This window comes from Cryptotermes secundus, unplaced genomic scaffold (assembly GCF_002891405.2).
Source record: "Cryptotermes secundus unplaced genomic scaffold, Csec_1.0 scaffold279, whole genome shotgun sequence".
In the NCBI taxonomy this organism is placed as follows: domain Eukaryota; kingdom Metazoa; phylum Arthropoda; class Insecta; order Blattodea; family Kalotermitidae; genus Cryptotermes; species Cryptotermes secundus.
Genome location: NW_019726227.1, coordinates 251,378 through 274,871, shown reverse-complemented (window position 1 = coordinate 274,871; position 23,494 = coordinate 251,378). Strand labels below are relative to the sequence as shown.

The 23,494-nt window shown below is 39.2% G+C and overlaps 3 protein-coding genes across 6 annotated transcripts; 2 read left to right on the top strand and 1 right to left on the bottom strand.

Moving 5' to 3' along the window:
* Positions 1-803: 803 nt before the first annotated feature.
* LOC111863984 lies at positions 804-2,577 on the bottom strand. The gene has a single exon (XM_023850846.2). The coding sequence runs from the start codon at positions 2,334-2,336 to the stop codon at positions 939-941; it is 1,398 nt and encodes a 465-aa protein (XP_023706614.1). The 5' UTR covers positions 2,337-2,577; the 3' UTR covers positions 804-938.
* Positions 2,578-4,452: 1,875 nt separating this feature from the next.
* Positions 4,453-6,632, top strand: LOC111863981. The gene has a single exon (XM_023850843.2). It carries the CDS (start codon positions 4,558-4,560, stop codon positions 5,821-5,823), a length of 1,266 nt encoding a protein of 421 aa, XP_023706611.1. The 5' UTR covers positions 4,453-4,557; the 3' UTR covers positions 5,824-6,632.
* A 2,106-nt stretch (positions 6,633-8,738) lies between these two features.
* LOC111863975 (gastrula zinc finger protein XlCGF42.1) lies at positions 8,739-21,764 on the top strand. 4 transcript variants are annotated; one of them, XM_023850820.2, is made up of 4 exons: positions 8,739-9,440; positions 17,077-17,223; positions 18,218-18,453; positions 19,757-21,764. In XM_023850820.2, the coding sequence occupies exons 2-4, from the start codon at positions 17,116-17,118 to the stop codon at positions 20,232-20,234; spliced, it is 822 nt and encodes a 273-aa protein (XP_023706588.1). In that variant the 5' UTR covers positions 8,739-9,440; positions 17,077-17,115; the 3' UTR covers positions 20,235-21,764. The 4 variants fall into 4 exon arrangements, with proteins under 4 accessions (XP_023706588.1, XP_023706590.1, XP_023706587.1 ...); XM_023850822.2 differs by having other exon boundaries at positions 17,074-17,223; XM_023850819.2 differs by lacking the exon at positions 8,739-9,440 and adding an exon at positions 11,855-12,101.
* The last annotated feature ends 1,730 nt before the right edge of the window (positions 21,765-23,494 follow it).

Below are 23,494 nucleotides of genomic sequence, written 5' to 3'. Positions count from 1 at the left end.
ATCATCATAATCAACCAGGGCATGTACAGTAGGCCAATCAGTGGCCGCCATGCCGAGTGGACCCAACTGGACTCCACCCCCCCCACTATATGAATTTTAGCACTACACCTGCATTACAGAAACCATTTGGTTAATGCACTTTATCAAAATAATGACTGCTTAATGTGACAGCAATACAAGACACATAAATACACTGTGTGGGCAGACTGCACACTTCTTATTGTTACAGTGGTTGGTACATACGTGTTCCGCTGTGAATCAAAGGGTTGCACTCTTGTGCAGGGTGTGGATTAGTGACTGATGAGCAGTTAATGGTGTAAGTTTGTAGGTTAGTATGACAATGGTTCATATTTTGGTCTGGTTTTTGACACCTTGTAGTCTTGTAGTAACATATTGTATCTATCTTGAGGATCAAATAGACCACTTGGACCCTGATGAAGGAAACAGCAAGCTGTGTCAAAATTTTGGTATCCACCTACAACACTACAAAGTGTCACAACCTAGAAGACAGCAGAGTGTAATGGTAGGTGGAAAAGATACTTTGTATGACATGTTTACAAAAGCTTATGTAGAAATTTTCACATAAGATAAAAATTGTCTGTTAAATAGACCCATAACATCTGACAGGTCCTTAAAATCTTAAACAACTTATTTTAATGGGGAGTGGCTGTAAGTGTAATAAAGGGAACAAAATGAGATCATGCTTTGGATTTCACAGTAGCCTGTACGTAGTGTGTAATTTCAGATTAGTTTAATTTCTATTGGCGCACAAAGGAACAGAGGTATGCTAGAGAAACACTGAATCATCTTTTTAATCACTCTTTCACTCCTCACAAATACAATGTCATTACTTTAACACAATTTATGACTTGCCTGTGTCATGGGTGCAGAAGCATATCACCAAGGAAAGCAAATTATATTTGTACAACACTACTCATCTATATTGCACCCATTGGTGCCAGATGCTTCAAAATGTCTGCCAATTTCTTGGGTGCTGGTTCTCCGTAGTTGATTATTATATCTGCCATCTGACTGAGACTCTTGAAAAGTATTTCATGGTCAACCTGGTCCTTCTGCTCCACCAGCATCTGAGGCAGGAAGAAGCTGCAGATCAGGTAGCCGTAGAGGCAGTGGCCAACAAATTCCTTGCGGAACTCTTCCAATCCAAAGTCTGGCAACAGTTCCTCAACAGAGCAGCCTAGGATCTCAGCGAGAGTCCCTGTCAGCGCGACATGATACTCACCGAACAAATCGTCCCAATGCTGGGCCCTGAGTTCCGATGACATGTTGAGGTACATAAGAAGCGATAGGTCAATAACTGGAGAACCATACTTCACGTTCTGGAAATCAAACAGTATGGCGTCACATGGCTTCCCAGAGTCATATCGGAACAGGATGTTGTTTCTGCAGAAATCTCCATGGCACATCACAGCCAGTGGCTCCTTGGGCGCCATCAAGTCCGAGAAGAGTTGCCCTGCAACCTCCAGACGATCCTTCAGCCTGTCTAGAGTCGCTTGGTCCAGCTCCTGTCGAGCCTCCACGTATCTGACACCCCTGTAAGACGTCTTCTTCAGAAAGTATGTCATATCTTCTGGGGAGCTGTTCGCGTAGTTCTGTGCCCTGGACTTCTTTACCATGGCATGAAACGCTGAGGGCTCCAGCTTCTTCATTGCGTAAGAGATAGCGTGGTACCGCGCCAGGTGACTCAGTGCGATTGCACAGTGATCGTAGTCCAAGGACAGCTTGTCAGCTGATGGTCTGAAGCCTCGAGGCGCCATGTTCTCCAGCACAACAATGTCGGTGTCACCAGCGCCACATTTCGCGTAGTAACATTTCGGGAAAATCTGTCCCAGTGAAACTGCCTGTCGCTTCTTCAGTAATTCTTTGAAGGAGGGGATGACTTCGTTGTACATGAGGGTCTCATTATGGAAGAGAATATCCGCATCTATGTACTTCCGGTATATCGGATCTTCCGGTGATATTTTCAGTAGCATATGGTACACCTTCGGTGTCTGATGTTCGAACTTCAATTCCAAGTTAATGAAGAATATGGTGGAAGTGAAGTGATCTCCACCCCCTCCTTTGTGTACCACGTGACATTTTGTGGTTTCCAGGCGGTGTTTGCTCCAGCTGTCGAAACTTCCACAGGCCAGCATGGCCGGCACAAGCTGATACTTGCTGCATGCTTCACAAAGCCTCAATTGCAGCTGCTTTTGCAACAGACTTTGTGGCCTCTGATCTCTGGACTCGTTTAATATCTGAAGAGGCAGACCTTTGTAGTGACCTTTATATCTATATGTTTGTGAGTCACTTGCGTAGAATCCCTTTCTCTTCATTCAAGTTTGTAACTGGGCATCAGCAGATATCTTTCTGTGGCAGCCTAGATGTGGAACATGCATATACACTCTTCCGCAGTGCCTCCACAACCGTCAAGTTCAAATTTCTAGGAATTTCCATTTGTACTGGGTTTTACCAACCGTGCTGTTTGGTGTCTGTGTACCATGGTTTTTAATTAGTTTACCGTGGAAAAACTGGAGATTTCTGCATTTGCTATGCGGGAGGTTTATAATGGCCACTTGAAACCACATACATTATATTTATGTAATCAACAATATTATATTAACATCTGCTATGCTGTCTCCCACGTAGTCTGTTCATTTCATATTTCCTGGCCAACATTTTGCATCTAGACCTGTTATGTTTAATATGTGGACCCAAGTGGAATGGAATGGAAGCAGGTTGGAGAAAACTGCATAAAGAGGGGTTTCTTGACTTCATCTCTGCACTATATGTAATTAGAATGATGAAGTCAAAGGGATGAGATGGCCAGAGTATGTAGCATGCACGGGGGAGAAGAATACATATAGGAATTTGGTGAGAAACAGCAAAAAAAAAAAGGACCACTAGGAAAACTTAAAGACATAGGTGGTAGGATAATATTAAAATATATTATATATAATGCGATAATTTGGACTGCACTCATCTGGCTCAGGGTAGGAACCAATGGAAGGCTCTTGTGAAAATGGTAATGAACCTTCTGGTTCCACAAAATGTCGGGAAATTCTTGAGCAGTTATACGACTAGCGGCTTCTCAAGGACTTAGCTTCATGGAGCTAGTAAATGTGTTAGTTCTGCTTGTGTTCTGTGAGTATTAACGTTTAGTGCCAAGGTTAAGAACACATGGAGTCATACTTCCTCTTCCCTTATCTATTCATAGTTTGGTGCTTGCCTAAGAACATGAGCTGCTTTACCATTATGCCTCTAAACGTAATTAATAGGTCTGTCTTTGTAAGGGAGAAACAGTATATTCCTCGAGATGGGAATTGAATTTGTAAGTATTGTTATTTAAACGATTAATGCGGTCACAAAATGCCGATGGGCCCTGTGAGCGAATACTTTGGGCAGCTAATGTTTTATTTTCAGTGTATATCGCCAGAGTGAGGAGCCAGGATAGCGAGAATCTTCGGTGTTGTCTGTCTTCTGTTGCATTTCGATGTCAGTCTCTTACATAATGTAGAGTGTGATGGATGTGAAGGGAGCCAGCCGTGGCCTATTCTAATTCATTATTTCAGGCCTATTTTAAGTTTTTGTTCCAACATCCATCAGTAGGGCTGACCACATTGAAGAATCATAAGGGTAAGAAAGAGGCCTCCTTGTCGAGATTGTTATGTTCAAAACGAGTTAGAAATAAGAATTCGGGAAGTAGGTAAGTAACAGCGCTGTGTGGGGGTGGGGGGATTTTAGTCGTAACCGGGTCAGAGCCCGAAGGTTCCCCTTCTGCCTTAAAGGCAGCCCAAATTGAACTGTTGATAATTTTTCTCGGTTCAAGTATATCTAGATATGAATGCCGGTGTCCATACATTTGCTACATTATGTAGCTAATGATCATAATGATTGGACACGAGGGAAATTACTCCGTTTGTTGCTTTTTCTCTCGTTGCCGGGGGAACAATTTCTCCACAGAGCTGTTGCCTAGCAACGACTTGTAGTGTTTCCTGTTTGCACAGCTGTTACTTGGCAGTGGCTACACATGTCACCATACATATTGATTGGATATGTATATATATATTGTAACGTGTCGGCAAACTAGTGTCGGATCAGTTTTCGAGGACTGATCCGAGACTCACCGTTTCTCGCTGAAGCTGGGCTATTTGTAACCTTGCCCGCTGTTAGGCAACGAACCCTCTGTTATAGCGGTGGAGACGTTGCATTGTTGGTTCCGCGTTCCCTACGCAATGACCCATTGTTATTGCGTTGTCTCTGTGGGAACGCTACGCGNTTAATATATATATATATATATATATATTGTAGAACCAAAAAAATGTATGTATAAAATGATAAATAGGATATGTAATAATGAATATGGGAGTCTTAAGATTGTAAAGTGAATGCACTTCAGATGGATAGTAGCCAGTTGTGCAATGACCAAACAAGAAACTGTCGTGTCATTTTGTTACGTCACAATTGAGTACATCTTAGAAGCCAGTAGGAGACCTTCATCTTAAGATAATTAGCGTCCAGTGTCTGTCATCTGCTACAGTCAGTGCAGTGCGAGCCATGGAGCGAGCAGCGTGGGTGAAGGAGCAGCTTGTGCCGGCCATGCTGGCCCGTGGAAGTTTCGACAACTGGAGCAAACACCGCCTGGAAACCACAAAATGTCACGTGGTACACAAAGGAGGGGGTGGAGATCACTTCACTTCCACCATATTCTTCATTAACTTGGAATTGAAGTTCGAACATCAGACACCGAAGGTGTACCATATGCTACTGAAAATATCACCGGAAGATCCGATATACCGGAAGTACATAGATGCGGATATTCTCTTCCATAATGAGACCCTCATGTACAACGAAGTCATCCCCTCCTTCAAAGAATTACTGAAGAAGCGACAGGCAGTTTCACTGGGACAGATTTTCCCGAAATGTTACTACGCGAAATGTGGCGCTGGTGACACCGACATTGTTGTGCTGGAGAACATGGCGCCTCGAGGCTTCAGACCATCAGCTGACAAGCTGTCCTTGGACTACGATCACTGTGCAATCGCACTGAGTCACCTGGCGCGGTACCACGCTATCTCTTACGCAATGAAGAAGCTGGAGCCCTCAGCGTTTCATGCCATGGTAAAGAAGTCCAGGGCACAGAACTACGCGAACAGCTCCCCAGAAGATATGACATACTTTCTGAAGAAGACGTCTTACAGGGGTGTCAGATACGTGGAGGCTCGACAGGAGCTGGACCAAGCGACTCTAGACAGGCTGAAGGATCGTCTGGAGGTTGCAGGGCAACTCTTCTCGGACTTGATGGCGCCCAAGGAGCCACTGGCTGTGATGTGCCATGGAGATTTCTGCAGAAACAACATCCTGTTCCGATATGACTCTGGGAAGCCATGTGACGCCATACTGTTTGATTTCCAGAACGTGAAGTATGGTTCTCCAGTTATTGACCTATCGCTTCTTATGTACCTCAACATGTCATCGGAACTCAGGGCCCAGCATTGGGACGATTTGTTCGGTGAGTATCATGTCGCGCTGACAGGGACTCTCGCTGAGATCCTAGGCTGCTCTGTTGAGGAACTGTTGCCAGACTTTGGATTGGAAGAGTTCCGCAAGGAATTTGTTGGCCACTGCCTCTACGGCTACCTGATCTGCAGCTTCTTCCTGCCTCAGATGCTGGTGGAGCAGAAGGACCAGATGGATTACAGTTCCTTCTATCTGAGGACTATCCGTGAGGTGGCCCATCAGTGCTGTGACCTTGGGGGGGAACTGGCTACCCAGAAGTTGGCTGACATTTTGAAGCATGTGGCAGCAGTGGGTGGCATTTAAACCAGCTGTAGCGGGGAGGATTCATGTCAACTAGTGATGTGTGCCTTGGAAGTAAGAGTGGCTTTTACGTTCGATGCTTGTGTTGAGGTTCTCTGCTAGAATATCAGTGAAATAATGGAGAGACTCCCGAAATGTTTACGTAAATGTTATCTATCTTCGAACCTTGGACTGTTCTGGTATGAGTGACTGTTGCTGGCCCTTAGAAGCTTTCAGTTGTTCTAGCAAAGAATTCACGGCGCTGTAGTTAATTGACACACAGTGTAATTTCCTCGTGATGAAATTTTTATGAGTTCTTACTCTTCTCTGAGAACACGGTATGTCTTTTAATTTGCTAGTTCTGTTATCCTGTCACAAGAGCTTGTACCGTGACCCTATTGTGAGCCCGCTGATTCCAATACACATTCTCCCTTTTACTTTATGATCCATTTTAATAGTAAAATATAATCTGCACAGTGTATGCATGTACATCTCGAAATTGGTTGCTTCCCTTTAGCTTTCCCAGTCAACATTTTAAGCCCACTTATCAACTCGACCATGAGTACTACGTGTCCTAAAAGCCGCTAAATGAATGTCATCACATATGCATTACTGAAAGAAGCATTTCTTGTGTCTTCCCTTGCGTCATTGAAAGCCAAACATATCTGCAATGGAAGTTGATGTTTGCTGAAGCTTACGCATTTTGCGAATATCGATCTATTATTGTTCATTATTTCGGGATCTGAAATGAAGTGGCGCCACCAAGTGACAACGAATCTGACTATTTTTTTTATTGCTAGTGGGGTGGGACTAAGTCCCTTGCACTGCGGTCACTTCTGGCCTATTGTACCAGCCCCAGATGATAGGTGAGGGTGATTGTGGAATGAAGATTGGCAGGGGAAACCGAAGTACTCGGAGAAAACCTGCCCCAGCGCTACTTTGTCCAAGACAAATCCCACTTGACAAAGACCCGGGATCGAACCCGGGCCGCCGCTGTGGGAAGCCGGCGTCTAACCGCTTGAGCTATGGCGCGGCCCACGAATCTGAGTAAGTACGTCAATTTGTATAACAAACCAGAAGTTTCAGCACCCTTAGTACTGAAACCAAAAATTGGACATTTCTAGGCCACATCCGTCCACCTAAATTCTGCTTACATCTTACATTGCAAAGATCAGTCTTAATATTATGCTTCCAACCCCTCGTTTATGCCTACTTGTCGCCTTCCAAGAAGTTCTGCCCTCCATGCATCTGTTGTAATGTGATACCAGAACAAAGATTGCGACAAACTGAACATACAGCTTCAGAGAAGAAACAACAAGCATACACAGAATGTTTGTATCACAAAGGCGATATGGCGGAATTAAGAAGTTACCTTTTCGAAATTTATGTTAGTAGTGGGAACACAGATTAACAGTTGCGGGCTATTGTGTTGGTGGTGCTGAACTTTCTGGTACCTGTGTCTTACAGATAATCAGTAGTTGGTAGGCCTATAGGTGCGTAATAAATGGTAAGGTGATTATGAATTGCAGATCGAAAAGTGTGTGAATGGAACAAGTCGTACATTTTAGAGTGTCATCGGCCTAAATGGCCCCGGACGCAATTCCAATCAGGCGAGACGGGTCTAGCCAAGACACCGGTAAGTTGTTAAAGTTGTCCCTGAGTTTAATTAAGCACCACGCCATAAAGGTGTATAGCTCCATACTTTCTTAACCTCGGCAGTAGATGGAAGTGAATGGTCAGCTTTATGCCCCAGTGAGAGACGGTACCCACGTGAGTGGAAGGACGTTGTGTGGGCCCCAGGGCAGGTCTGGGAGGTGTAGAGATGAGAAAAATCTCTGCCTCTGCTGGGAAATGAACACCGATTCCTCAGTTGCCCAACATGGAGCCTATACTGACGATTAATGTCTTCTGGGATAAGCGGTTATATAGTCTGGAGGAAGTTTACCGACGTTTCGGAGGAACGTGCTGCCTAGGTCTTCATGGTGAAAAGATTGGGACGGCATGTTTATGTGAAACATCGGTAAACTTCTACCAGACCACACGGTATCAAATCCAAGAAATTCATTTTCATAGTCACGGCTATGAAAACCGCAGATCTCTCATAGCAACATTACTGACTGACCTATCCCGGCTCGCGCTAATTTAGTTTTATATTTGGTTAGTTGGCTAGTTATTTAAGGCAGTTAGAAGGAGCCGGCTGATCGCTTACGTCACTGTATTACTTCGTTTTTTATCTGGAGCATTTCCTGGTCTCACAAATTACGAATGCAGGAAATGTGGAAAGGTTCATGCGATCGTGGAAATCACAGCAGTCTGTCGACCTTAGCCACAAGAACGTCACTGACGCGATCTCAGTTCGCTGAGACAAATAAGCATAAATCCTTTATCAGGAACATAATTAGCACAAGTATGGATTTATTCATTTTCTGTTCTTGTTTTTCTCTGCATGACCTCTGGATCTTGCGTCAATGAACTTATTTTGGGGTCCACATAGCAATAAACGTAACGCAGCATAAACTGACAAATCCAACTTAAGAATATACTTGACCATGCAAGGGATTTCGTCTTAACTGCAACTTTTTTTTTTAATTGCTAGTGGGGTGGGACTAAGTCCCTTGTACTGCAGCCACTTCTGGCCTATTGTACCAGCCCCAGATGATAGGTGAGGGTGATTGTGGAGCAATTAATGGAATGAAGATTGGCAGGAGAAACCGAAGTACTCGGAGAAAACCTGCCCCAGCGCCCCTTTGTCCACCACAAATCCCACTTGACCAGACCCAGGATTGAACCCTGGCCGCCGCGGTGGGAAGCCAGCGACTAACCGCTTGAGCTATGGCGCGGCCCAACTTAGTACTTAGTCACTGCATGTTTCGGCCGTATACGGCCATAATCAGATGTCTATCTTGCTAAAACTGATGCACTGTATATCAAATTACGTATCGCGTGTGAACGTGATATCACCTAATTAAAATAAATTAACATCTTAATGTTTTTCATTTTGATCGTCGCTCATTCCTTTAAACGATATTCGCTTGACCGGTTGTGGTTCATAAGAAGCAAGGAAGGAAGGAGTTATAAGTGTGTGGTGGTCAGGTAACCGTGGAGAACGGGAGAGAAGCCGCATGTGTGTGTGTGTCTTCCATGAAAAGGCGGGGGAGAAGTAGCAAGGGTGTGGTGGTCCTGGAACTGAGGAGTGTGGGAGAGAAGCCGTGCGCGCGCGTGTGTGTGTGATACGTGAAGAGTCTTGGAGAAGTTGAGAGGATGCGGTGGTCAGGGAACAGGAATGGGAGAGAAGCCGCGTGTATGTTATCCATGAATAGGCAAGGGATAAGTTGTAAGAGTGTATTTGTCAGGGAAACGAGGGGTAAGGGAGTGAAGTCATGTCAGGATGTGGTCCATGAAAAGGCAGGGGAGAAATTATAAGGGTGTGGTGGGCAGGTACAGAGTATATGGGAGAGAAGCTGTGTGTTTGTGTGTGTTCCATAGAAATTCAGGGAAAAGTTGTAAGGTCTGTGGACATGGAGTTGAGGAGTATGTGTGTGTTTGGAGGGGGGGAGTGTGGTGGCGGATGAAGTTTCATCAGGGTGGACCCTGATGCCCCAGCATCCCTCCACTATCATTGCACCTCAACTGAACTAGTGGTAAGCATCTTTTCACACAAAAATTGAGAGAATAATTAAAAAAGTAAAATATCAAATACTGGCATGAAGAATCTCATCAGAAGATATGTCATTGCTTAAAAAGTGGGTAGAGGGAGGTGAAGTGATTAATTCTCACTGCTTCAGTGTGTAGCATGCAGGAGTAACTGATTGAATATACTGCAAAGAATGATTGAGGAGATGTAGATATACGAACACAAGAGGAGGTTGAATTTCACAGCTTCTGATAGGCCCTCCACAGAGTCACCAGTGGCACTACTGCATTCTGATGTACAATAAGTTATGTCATACTTTAATTTTCAGTTTCATAGGTCCACATTGTGTTTAATTTTACTGCATCATATGTAAAGATACCTATTGTAACATTCTTAATTTGATGCAAATGAAACAATAATCAGGGGCGGCCCACGTATAGGCACTGCGGAACTGCAGCACCCCCAATTTCCACTTGATATTATCAATAACATTTATGTAATGAGTCCTTTTTTCTTTAATTCTTTCTTTATACTTGTACAATACAATATATAATCCTTAAGCTTAATGTCAGTAGCCAAATCTTTGTATGGAACTGTGAGTTTCACAGTTCCAGTGGCGAGGTGTTTGTTGACTGTGCACATGCGCACATAGGAAGCTACACGCGAGGCTGCAAGGGAGAGGGAGGATTGCAGGAATGACAGTGCCGACCGGTGCCGACCCTGGCATGCTGGTGGAAGGTAGTTTTTTTTTTTACTCCGCGTGTGTTGTGCTTAAAAACTATGAGTTAATTGTAGAATTAGATTATTATCCTGGTTCCAGCTATTCTATTTGATTCATTTTTTTCGGTTCTTTTATTTAACAGAAAACTTTAACCATGGCCTTGCATCCCCGAGAAATAAGTTCTGTGACTGTAAGTGAACTTCAACAGCTTCAGTTTTCACAACTGTCTCTCCATGAGAAATTTGCAGTTAAGAAAAGAGGTCGTTTAACACCTGATATTCTAATATCTCAGCCAGGCATAAGCAAGAACTAGAAATATATTCGTAGCTTTAATTCTGAATGGTACAAACAGAAAAGTTGGCTTTGCGGCTGTGAAGTAAAAAATGCACTGTTTTGCTTCCCATGTTTGCTGTTTGGGGGTGATGTAACGTGGACAAAAGATGGTTTTAGAAATAAACAAAATGAAAGAAAAAACTGAAAAGCATGAGAAGTCAAAGAAGCACGTTGATAATGTAGTGTCACTGTCACTTTTAGGAAACGTAAGTATTAAGGAGAAACTTAGTGAGGCATACAGCTTTCAATCAATGAGCATAATATAAAGGTTAAAAAGAATGGATTTCATTTTTAAATGAATAGATTAAGCTTGAACTGTAACAATTTAGGTTAAAGTAAGTAAAAAATGTTTCATTTTGTTCTTTTAGGATTTTATCAAGTTTCTGAATAAATTTTCTTTTTATACATGTTTGTTTCCTTTTATACAATTTTAAAACAAAGGCTACAAATTTTCTGGAGCAGCACCCCCACTAATTTTAGCTACGAGCCGCCATTGACAATAATGATGGTGGCTAAAAAGAAGTTTTTATTCATCGATTTAGTAATTGTTACAGAGTGATAAAACTAAATGGTAGTTTTTAGAAAGATAGGAAACAAACACAATATTAAGGCCATTTTGCCCTTTCACACAATTTCTTTTGGTTAAACTACCTAAATTTTCTATGTGTGAAGGAAGGTGTGAGACTTGTATGTAAATATTTATCACTAGGAATCAAAACATCATCTACAGTGCATGCTTAGCGCCGCATTGTCTAATGACAGTTAATATTTCTGTTTTTTACATGATATTTTGCTATGAGTTGGTACGATGTTGATTCCAGGTGGTTCATTAATAGCCAGTCAGAAAAACAAGGGTGGTCATGGTCCAAAATACTGATGTTTTCACTCCAGTCGGCAGCAGGTCTCCCCGGGGACAGATCACAAAGTAGGAAGTTTGTGCCAAGTTTCTGAACCACAAAAAAAGTAAAGTTTCCTCTGCACTTAATTAATTAATCGCTGACATAAAGACATATGGAAGAGCGGAGGTATAGCTCCACCATTTTCGACTAGATGGAAGCGAGTGGTCAGCTTCACGCTCTGGCCGCTTTACCACCATGGAAGTCGCCCTTATGTTTTCATTTGATAGAAGGCTGAGTGAGCCCCAGAGCCGTCGGGACATTGTGGAAAAGAGGGAAGTCTTGCGATGTCTGGTGCTTGATTCAATAAATTAAATGTTTGATATATATTTAATATCAAAACTGGTAAATCCCATATTTCCTTTTGTAAGAATGTATGTCACACTTATATCGCATGAATATTTTAAATTATTGTATTAAGGATGCCGTGGTCAGAACCACGAATTGTAGATTTGTAGATTGAGTTCGGTAAATCGCAGGTATTTAACATGCAGTGATTGTGTTTGTTAATAGCGTTAAGAATGCGGCTGTTTTACATGGAATGTATGATAGGAGGCAAATTTTGTTAACGTACTGTTTGAGAAAAGATTTAATAGATTTAATCTCATCAGGGAAAAGTGAATTATTAGATATGTCGTGACTGCCTCATTCCAGAATGTAACCTTTGTTGAGGCTGCAGTTCGAGTTTTTTTTTTTCTTTTTTGTATCGGCTTCAAAGGTGAGATACTTCATGTTTTAATTCTTGTTATCTGTGTGTAAGTTTGTTAATTTTGTTTATGACGTTGTGTACTTTCAGCGTTTGCTTTCACGAACCAAAAAGGTAATTTGATAAGGCAGGTCATGCGTTTTGTTAAATCTCGCCCCCCCCCCTATATATTCGTCATACATATGAAAAGAAATGGTGCCTTAGAAATATTAAACCGTTACAATGCACAGCAAACGAACCATTGTCCATTTTAGCACTATGTGGCATAAACAAAAGATAAAAATGTTGCTGTGCTAAACTTAATAAGCACCACGCCACGGAGACAGACTTATGGGGGAGTGGATGTATATTGTATTGTATTGTATTTATATTTGTTCAAGAAATCCAAAAAAGGATATAGAACATGTCACAGAACTAAATATAAAACAGGATACATGCATAAATTACACGACTAGATAGTACAATGAATCAAACAATAACAAGTTTCAAAGATCCAAAAAATGGATATAAAACATGTCATAAATAATACAAAACATAAAATACACAGTTATGCTTATCTGGATCCTACAATATTCAACAATAATAAGTTACAAAGATCCAAGAATGGATATAAAACATATCATAAATAATATAAAACATAAAATACATGCATAGTTATGCTCGTCTAGATGATACAAGAATACAATAAATACTAAAATTTATCTGTTTAAATATTCTTCTATAGTATAAAATGTATGTGTATTCAAAAAATATCTTAATTCAACCTTAAACTTTTTAAAATTATGAGATGAGTTCTTGATCTCTATGGGCAGTTTATTAAACATTTTTATACCCGCGTAGTAAACTCCTTTTTGAAAACTAGTTAAGTTAGCTTGAGGTAGATAAAGATCTTGTCTATGTCTGGTATTTATAGCATGAGAGTCAATATTTGATGAAAAAAGATGTTTATTCTGCAATACAAATATTAACAATGAAAATATGTATTGCGATGCAAATGGTAAAATGTTTAACTCTTTAAATATGTTTCTACACGAAACTCTGTTACCATATCCCAACATCGCTCTGATGGCTTTTTTTTGGAGAAGAAAAACACTAGAACTATGGGAAGAATTTCCCCAAAAGATGATACCATAGCTCAATAAGGAGTGAAAGAAAGAGTAATAAATTGCCTTTAAGGCTGTAATAGACAAATACTGTTTCATATTTCTTATTACATAACAAGCCTTGCTTAATTTTTTTACAAGTAGTTCAATGTGATTCTTCCATATTAGGGCACTATCAACTACGACTCCCAAGAATTTAGTACTTAAGGTATTGTTGATAAAATTATTGTTATAATTTATTGTAAAAGTATCTGATATTGTTGCCTTGGTTTTAAATTGAATACAATGTGTCTTATTAAAATTCAGGGATAGTTTATTTGCTCTAAACCATCTATTTAAAATTTCAATTGTTGTAAGAATATTCCTACTAAGATCATTTATATTAGAATGTGAAAATAAAATGCTAGTATCATCAGCAAAGATTACGGGTGTAGAAAATCTATTTAATACTTTAGGCAAATCATTTATATATATGAGAAACAACAAAGGTCCCAATACCGACCCTTGTGGCACTCCCTGCCTAATATTGAGCCATTCTGAGGATACTGTATTTACATCATTCTTATGTATTACTGTTCTGATATATCTGTTACTTAAATAAGATTCATAAAGTGCTTGATCTTTCCCAGTAATACCATAAAATTTAAGTTTGGTCAACAAAATATCATGATCAACGCAGTCAAAGGCTTTCTCTAAATCACAAAAAACCCCTGCCACTAATTGTTTGTTGTTCATAGAATTTAAAATCTCTGTAGTCAATTTGTAAATTGCATTATCTGTTTTTAATCCTTTCCTAAATCCATATTGTTCACTACTTAGGATATTATACTTATTAAGATGTTCTAAAGTTCTTGTATATATTATAGTTTCAAATATTTTTGAGAAAGATGTCAAGAGTGATATGGGTCTATAATTAGTCACATCCCATGTATCACCATTCTTATACAGAGGATTTATTATCGCATATTTTAGTCTATCAGGAAAAACTCCTCCCCTTAACATTTTATTGCATATGTAATTTATAGGTGAAATTATAAATGGCGAGCATAATTTTAAAATAATAGATGATATCTCATCATATCCACAAGAATTTTTTGGTTTAAGAGATTTTATTATATTCTCTATTTCTTTAATTGTAGAGCAGTTATAATTTATATTTGGATATGAGTTTATAAAATCTTGATTCATATAATGCATAAAATTTACTTCATTTTTTTGATCATTCATAGGTATGGAATTTTTATTAACATGTCTTTTTATTTTATCAGCAACATTGGCAAAATATTTATTAAACTCCCCTACAACCTCTTGTTGATTATTCAATATTTTACCATCTATTTTTACTGCACTGATTTCTATCCTGCTTGTACTCCTACCCACTTCTTTCTTTATAATACCCCAAGTAGTTTTTATTTTATTGTGGGAGTATAGGATACATTTATCATACTCCATTCTTTTTGCCTTTTTTATAACAGTACTCAGTAGTTTAGAATAATTTCTATAATAAACTCTAAAATTAGGATCCTTATTGTTTCTTAATTCATTGTAGATTTCTCTTTTATGTTTACAGGATTTCATTATTCCTGGTGTAATCCATGTATTGTTTTTTTGAACACTTTTTTTCTGAATTAGAGGGAAACTGGAATAATATGTTCTCAAAATTATATTTAAAAATAAGTTAAAACTCTTGTTAACATCATTTTCATCAAAGACTGATTCCCATGATTCCTGACTTAGTTGTAATTGAAAATTTGCTATGGTGTCATTATTTATCATGCGTTTCATGTAAGTATATTGTTGTTGTACCTGCTTCTGTACTTTATGTAATGTTAACAACTGAGCATCATGATCTGATAGTCCATTTACTAGTGGATATATATCATATTTATCAATTCTAGTTGTATCAATAAAAAAATTATCAATTATAGTACTTGTGGAAATGTCCACTCTAGTAGGAAATGTTACAATACCAATAAGATTATAAGAAAACAAGATAGCATCTAATTGCTTTTTCCTACTATCATCATTTAAGTAATTTACATTTATATCACCACATATAATTATATTATAACTCTCATGATATAGCTTATGCAAAATCTTATCTAGTTTCTCTAAAAAATTTGTAAAATTACCCGATGGAGACCTATAAATGGTTAATATACAAAGTTTTTTTCCTCCTAATGAGTTCCTAGGCAGTCGAATTGCACATGCTTCAATGTCTTTATCAATGGTGAATTTTTCTAAATTTATGGTATTGTATTTTAATTTGCTATGTACAAATATGCTTACCCCTCCTTTTTGGAAAGATTTCCTACAATATTTAGCACCCAGCGTATAATCACTAAAATATGTCACATCAAGTTCAAAATCTTTTAAATGATGCTCAGACATACATATAATATGTGGTGGATCATGGGATAAATGACAATATAGTTCATCTAATTTGTTTCTTGCTCCTCTAATATTTTGATGAAAGACTTTCAAAGATGATTTTGATATGACCTGTTTATCTATTAGCCCATCATCCATAAAAAATCTTTATTTCTATTTACCGGATTTCTTTTCTGCCTCTTTGATACTCTAACTTCCTTATTAGCTATTTCACTGTTTACTTCATTTACAAAATTCTTTTTTACCTCTACTTGATTTAACTCTTCATGACCTTTCCATTTTAACATAATGGGAGCCTCATTATGCTTTACCAGGATTGTTTTTACATTTTGCCCTAAAAATATAGCCATCTTTTCTCTACCCGAAACATTCAAGTGCATACCATGACGTGTGAATTCACTTCTACTCAAATTTGCATTAATTACTCTCACATTACTATTTACTTTCATCATTTTTTGCATTTTTCTATTGAATACCTCGATTTCCTTATTTACACAAGAAGATATTTGTAAATCATGCCTATGTGGAACAGTTACAATAAGTATATTAGTATGTTGTATAACTGATACAAATTTCTTCAAATGACTGAGTCCAACATTAGATTCATTCTTGCTGATGTCATTAATACCTCCACATACTATCACTGCGTCATTTTTACTCAGTGCTTTTATTCCATTGGTATTCAATTTTACTATATTTTCAAGCCTAGCACTTGGCATCACTGTTCCCATGATTTCAAAATCCTCGCCAAGATAATTTGATATACTGGCAGCATAACCCCTTGCATGACTATCACCAATAATTAATATTTTATTTCTCTTTCCGTTGAGAGGATAGTTTTCCTTATTTCCTCTTTGTACTAATTTACTTGAAGTTTTTATGTCCTTATCTATTTTGTCAGTTTTTATTTCATTAATACAATTTAACACACAGCTTCTCTTCGTATTTATACCATCCGATTTCACACTTTTTTGCAATTCACGTCGATTCAATACCACCCGTATAGGATTCAATTCTGTTTGCTTCATACATGCATCAGATTTCCTTGCACCTTTAACAACATCTGACCATGCAGGATATTTGTTGTCTACTTGTTCACTAGTTTCACTAACACACTTATCTAGGTTAGTTTCCATCTGTTCAAGATCCTTTAGGAGAAGATTTATAATTGATTTAGCAGACTTTAACTCTTCGAATGCACTGAGTAGTTGGTTTTCTAGAATAACACAGTTTTCACAGTCTATTGCACTTTTAACATTCATCCACATATTCTTGACGTCGGCACTAGTTTGAGTCGAGTGGTGAACTTCACCTACCTATAGGATACGAGTCTGCGTGGGCCCCCAGAACCAATCTGGAGGATATGGAAAGGAGAAAAATCGTGCCCTTACCGGGACTTGAACTAAGTTATGAATTAGTGATGAAGAGTATTGTGATTCTTCATACATTTCTAATGTATTATGTCATTCTTAATGAGTTTTTGCTCCCAGCAGATAACCACCAAAATCAGATTCATTTTTTAACACAACAAGATGGATGTGATCAAGGCTGAGACTAATTCAGATGGTGATGAGGATTCTGTATCACATGAGAAAGAAACATTGTTGTTGGCACTACCTGTATCAGAGGTTAAGATCGATGTGAGTACTACTTCAGACACTGGCCACAGCACTCAGTCACGAGATCCAGCCTGTTACAGGCTAATCCAGGTTTGGTTTGCAATTTAGACTGTATCAGTGGGCAAAGTGACACTGGATAACAAAATTTATTCATTGAAAATGTCATGTGATTTAGTATATGTACTTACTATAAGGAAAGGTATTTCTGGACACTAACTGCAGACTTTCAGGAACCACATTTAACCCCCCTGGGTCCGTCCACCTATCAAGTGGCATGCCTTGGGATAAGTGTTTACAGTTATCAATAATCCTCATCTGTGAACCAATAAGAAGTGCTTTGATGGTTCTGGGTAGATAGATGTGACATCACAGTGACAGTAGGAACTATTTCAAGCAAAGAATAGTATTTTCTGGGGTGTGATGCCATGTAGTCTGGTAGAAGTGCATCAGTGCTTTGCAGGAGCATACTGCCTCCATTCTCATAGGCAGAGAGTAAACCAAGCTAGGAAACAGAAAGGAGTGGCTGGTGGAAGACAGACACAGTGTGTTCCTCCTGTGTTGATGGAAATTTACCAGACTGCATGGCATTACATCCTGGAAGATCACGAATGCAAGCACCTTCAGTCCCACATTGCAAGCGATCTTCAGTTTTCCATAAACATGCACACTTCTTGTGACTGGCCTGTATCATGAGACCATATAGGATGCTCATGGATGTGAGTGGGTTAAGGTACTTCATGATAATTTCATCACATGATATCAAATTCTTACAGGACTTCCTATTCAAGTTGAGCCGTGCATAGCTGAAGGAAACTTGTATGACACACATTCTCAGCTGCAAGGAACACTAATTCTTAATACCAACATTGTAATATTTTGTCTTCTCTGCTATACCTAGACATTATTAGGTTATTATCCAAAATAACTTTAAGATTCAGCATATGAAATAAGATCAGTAGCATAGTCCACCACATTCGTAAAAATTACAGCAACCCTTCCTTCCTTTTGCTGATAGGAGAATGAACTAGGTGAAGGAATGCAAAGTACAGACCTGAAAGAAGAAGCAGAGTTCAAACTAAGTGAGAAGTGTCAGAAGAGTGATGCTGCTGCAGAAATGAAGGCTGAGGTTGACTTTGAGTTTGCAGATGTTAGCGAAGTGAAGCATGAGCCAGACGACAAAGAAGCACAAGAAGACGGTTGTGCACAAAATGAAGAGAACAAGGGGCAGGAGGAGAATATGCCAGAAATGGGGTTTGTTTATTAAACAGTAAACGTTATTGCCTCACTTTTGTAGTGATATGACCCCACCATAGTTCAAGCGGTTAGTCGCTGGCTTCCCAGCGTGGCGGTCCAGGTTCGATCCCGGGTCTTTGTCAAGTGGGATATGTGGTGGACAAAGTGGCGCCAGGGCAGGTTTTCTCTGAGTACTTCTGTTTCCCCTGCCAGCCTTCATTCCACCAATTGCTCCACAATCACCCTCACCTATCATCTGGAGCTGGTACAATAGGCCAGAAGTGGCCGCAGTACAAGGGACTTAGTCCCACCCCACTAGCAATAAAAAAAAGAATATGTATTGATATGATACGTACATCTGAGCAACAGCATCTCATGCCTGTAGCACAGTGACTTTAAGATTCCTGAACTCATGCATGTATTGAGGTTATGGTTTTTTGTGTTGTGATGTCATATGCTTTGGTACGTACTTGTTAGTCTTTCAAAGGAACATGCTCTCTTCAACTACCCTGAAGATGGAGGCAGCAAGTTGCTCTGAAATGTTGGTATCTATATACCACTGTACATGGCATCACAGCCCAGATCATCATGTTGTTGATATTCACTGCCATGAAAGCATCAGATCTAGCATATAGTGTATATTTCCAGTTATGTCTTAGCTGATGGTGACACATCTAATTAAACATGGCACCCAAGTGACAACTGCAACACTACCAGTGTTGCCACATTTTTTAATGGAATGATTAACTGGAGGCATATTTCCTGTTCAGTTATCTTCTCAGAATGTTATTTGCAGCAAGTACAGGTGAAATGCAGTTGTAGTGTTTAGGAACAGGTATGATAAAAATGGTAGTTGGGAGCTCTGCAGCCCGCAGTGAGGCCATTTTATTACCACATGATAATCAGCATTTTGACGAGTGTAGAACATCAGCAGAATGTTGATTGTCAAAGGAATAGTGAAGTGCCCAGTGCCACTTAATCCACTATGAATACCATGTGTACTGCCTTGGAATCGGACTGGTTGTCAACTAATCTGTCAATGGGAAACATATTTTCCAAGTAATCTTTGCCATGCTATGTTCATGGGAGTGAATATCTTTCCATACTTGTAGGAGGACACGTGTCCTTACGCCTTTTGTAGCATGTACTGAAACAACTAGAAATGTAATTTGACTTGGGACACTATCCAGTGTAATTGCTGCTGATGTGCTTGAAGTTTTGGGGGTTATGGAAAAAGAGGTTCACATGCGGTATATTTCCATTTTCATACTGTTGTCTGATCAAATTGGCTTGTACAGTGTTGACTGTGTTCTGTTTTCAGACCATACTTCAAGCCTGTTCTCAGAAATGGACCCTACAGTAGATCCAGTGATGGTCTATACATCTGTAAAGTATGCAACAAAAGTTTTGGTGATAATTTCAATCTGACAATTCACTACCGGATACACACAGGAGAACGTCCACATGTATGCAATGAATGTGGGAAGTGTTTCACACAGTTTAGTAACCTTAAGATTCATAGCCTCGTTCATACGGGTGAACGTCCACATTTGTGTAAAGAATGTGGGAGGAGTTTCCGACGAGCAGCACATCTGCAGAAACATGTTCTCCTACATACAGGGCAAAGACCTCATGCATGCATTGTCTGTTCAAGGACATTTGTATGCCTTACAGATCTGAAAAACCATGCCTTTATACACACAATGGACCGGCCACATAAGTGTGAGTTGTGCACGAAAGCTTTTGCAACACCAGCACGACTACGAAGACATCAGTTCACACACAAGAATTCTGCATGAGGTTAGACAGACAATCCTGAGAGAACATTGAGACTTGCCTGTTGTGTTGAGACCCATCTGGAAACACGAGAAACTGCAAGAGTAATGAGCTCAGCTTTGCACATTAGCATCCGGCCATGTTCATGCCAGGGTGTGTCATTGTATGGCATCATCTGTTCTTTTTTGTCACACTGTAATCATTCTTGTATCTCATCCACCCTTTCATGCATTTCTCCTTGCCCGTTTGTGTTGTCTGTGGTCTCCTTGAAGATTGTTCAGAGTCTTCACAATGGAACTCTTGTCATCTCATTCCTAGACTTTCAAGATCCATTTTCTAAACTAGCGATGTGACCTCACTGTGGATGAAATGTAACCCAGTAGTCAGTACCCTGAAGCTAATGATGGAACAACAAGGTTTATGAACAAAAAATGTGAACTTGTGATATTACAGTTTATATCTGAATGTGTTTGAAGATTGACATGGAGCTCCAAATGGCTTAATTTACTTTTCACTAATAATGGTCTTATGATTTTTGCTTTAGTGAGACATACAGCATTGTTGTTTTCCTGTTGCCACAAGAGCCACACGTGCCAAGTGACACCATGTTTGAAGCTGTGAGTTCCAGTGCATGGCTGTGGGACAGTCACATTTAGCACGTGCCTTGTAAGGAAGATGAGATGGTAGAAACAGTTTGGCACATGCTTACATCTTTACAAATTCTGTTCTTATGCTCAGATTTACATTTGGGTTCAGTAACTGCTTGCTCCTGCCATCTTGCAGGAGGTATGTCATGACTGAACATGATGCTTATGCCTATCTTTTGGGGCTGTTCAGTAATTTGCATGGAACAATTATATGCACATTGTGACTTCATGTAAGTAAATAATGGCAGGTTTGATTAATTGTCCTATGCAGTGAAGAGGTGTTATGGTTAGATTCCTTCCATTGCTCATTGTGATGCACTGCACACTTGAAGATATGTCCTTTGAAACCTTCACAGTCAAACCTAGTTATGAAGGGAATGATATTTTGGGCAGAAAAGGACTATGCAGTGCATATTCATGAAAAGACATTCCTGTCCATATCATTAATTTGTGATGTCATTTTGCTGCTGTATTCAGTCCGATTGTACTCTTCAGTAAAAATGAGTAATAGAGGTATCAGAAATATAGATTGTTCACATATGTCACACACAGTTCTCTCAGATGCACAGAAATGTTATGTTATCTTGTATTCATGCCAGTTTTGAGAGTGCAACAAATTTCTAGCTAATGAGGTTTCTGTACTTTTTACCTAACCAGATAAATGCTTATGAAATATGAAAGCTACCTTACAGTGGTATGTAAGCACATCATTAGCTTGGATACATGAAATAAATGAGAAATCATTTGTTTTATTACCTCCTAAATCTATATGAACTTGTTGAAATATGTATCACATTCAGGCTAGAAGAGCAATATATGTGACATGCATGAGATGGACAAGAAATTAATAAAAAAATCCAGTTGTAAAATCAGAAAGGAAGAGACTTGTGGGCGTGTACATAAAGATGGTATTATAATAGATCTTAAAGGAACAGGATGTGGACCTAATTCATCTGGCTCAGGATATGGTGCAATAACAGAAAACAGTTTCTTGATTGGAATGGAAATGTGTAAATGTGCTAACATCCTCTTGGTCATCTATTGATTGACCATATTCTTTCAATCGTTAATCTTTCCATCAGTTCAGCTAATGTTTGCATTCAGGGATCCACTGTGATTGATAAAATATTATCGAATTCCATTACCATTAATTATCTTTGGTATATAGTTTCACAGTAGCTCTTTGTACCACTTGCAAAGTGTCAGGAGTCATTTCATCCAGTGATTTCACCTTAGGCTTTTGTGTGGTTTATGGTTAGATTCTAAATTGTCCTTTTTATGGAGATGTAGTTTGTTCCCTTGATCTGGCCATATATTCCCGTGTGTCTGCTAACGGTTGAATAATTATCTTTTGAGGCATTCCCTCGGTGATCATTTTTCCAGTGCAAACTGCTCTCACAATTGAGAGCATCAGTTTCTTCAAAGCTGTATGCTGATAAGTCTGAGAGTGAAGTCTGTACACACAACCAGGGAGTGTTTGATGTTCCTTCTCAATATTACATCTGTTTTGTCTCTCATGGATACCATGAATTAGTATATTTGGGTAACAGAATGATGGTAAAATGTTAAAAGAGTTATGGTCTACTGGGATGTGACACTCTGTAGTTACCAGTGTTTTGGACAGACTGCCTTCCTCAGTCTTCAGGATAGAATAAATGAACCAAGCAGGAGAAATGGTCTGGAACGAAGTAAACCAATGACCTTAAGTGGCCTATTTTGCCACCAGGGAAGAAGGAAGAGGTATAAGAGCATGGAAGTTACGGAAAAGAGGTTAATAGAATTTAAGCAAGGAAGGGTAAGAGGAAGCAGGTGAAAGGAAAACACATTATGAAGAAAACTGAAGTGAGAGGGACAAAGAGAAAAAAAAAACGATCCTGAAAAATGTCAGTTAACAAACGCCCTGTATATTGTGTACAGTAGCATCTCATCCTACCATATTATATTTAAGCATCCTGTTGCACTCTACACAATAAATGATACAAACTCTGTCCCAAGTGCAAACAATATATATTATATGTCTTTGATCTTGCTCTCTTCTACACTACATGTTTCGGCCTCTAACGACCATCATCAGGTGTATACTCTTACGTTGCTGCCACACTGAACCCAGTCTAAAATTTAACATTTAAAAAACACATTGTTATTTTCTTTGTTATTATCAACATCTACCTTGTTGATATCTGTCTGGTATGTAGATTATTTTGCACATGTCAATTTTGATTTTCCTGTAGTGGCACTATAAAATTATAACTAAAGATTTTATAGTGCTACTATAGGAAAATCAAAATTGACATGTGCAAAATAATCTACATACCAGACAGATATCAACAAGGTAGATGTTGATAATAACAAAGAAAATAACAATGTGTTTTTTAAATGTTAAATTTTAGACTGGGTTCAGTGTGGCAGCAACATAAGAGTATACACCTGATGATGGTCGTTATAGGCCGAAACATGTAGTGTAGAAGAGAGCAAGTTCAAAGACATATAATATATATTGTTTGCACTTGGGACGGAGTTTGTATCATTTATCATCCTACCATGTTTAAAGTCATTGTACTCCTTTATTGGTGATTACACCACAGACCAGAAATTAGACACAAGAAGAAGTACACTGCAACAACAGAATCAGATTT

Coding starts and splice junctions, on each gene's coding strand:
- LOC111863981 (XM_023850843.2), top strand. CDS start 4,558: ATGGAGCGAGCAGCGTGGGTGAAGGAGCAGCTTGTGCCGGCCATGCTG.
- LOC111863975 (XM_023850820.2), top strand. CDS start 17,116: ATGGATGTGATCAAGGCTGAGACTAATTCAGATGGTGATGAGGATTCT. Junction 17,224..18,217: donor TATCAGAGGTTAAGATCGAT/GTGAGTACTACT, acceptor TTTTGCTGATAG/GAGAATGAACTAGGTGAAGG. Junction 18,454..19,756: donor GAGAATATGCCAGAAATGGG/GTTTGTTTATTA, acceptor TTCTGTTTTCAG/ACCATACTTCAAGCCTGTTC.
- LOC111863984 (XM_023850846.2), bottom strand. CDS start 2,336: ATGAAGAGAAAGGGATTCTACGCAAGTGACTCACAAACATATAGATAT.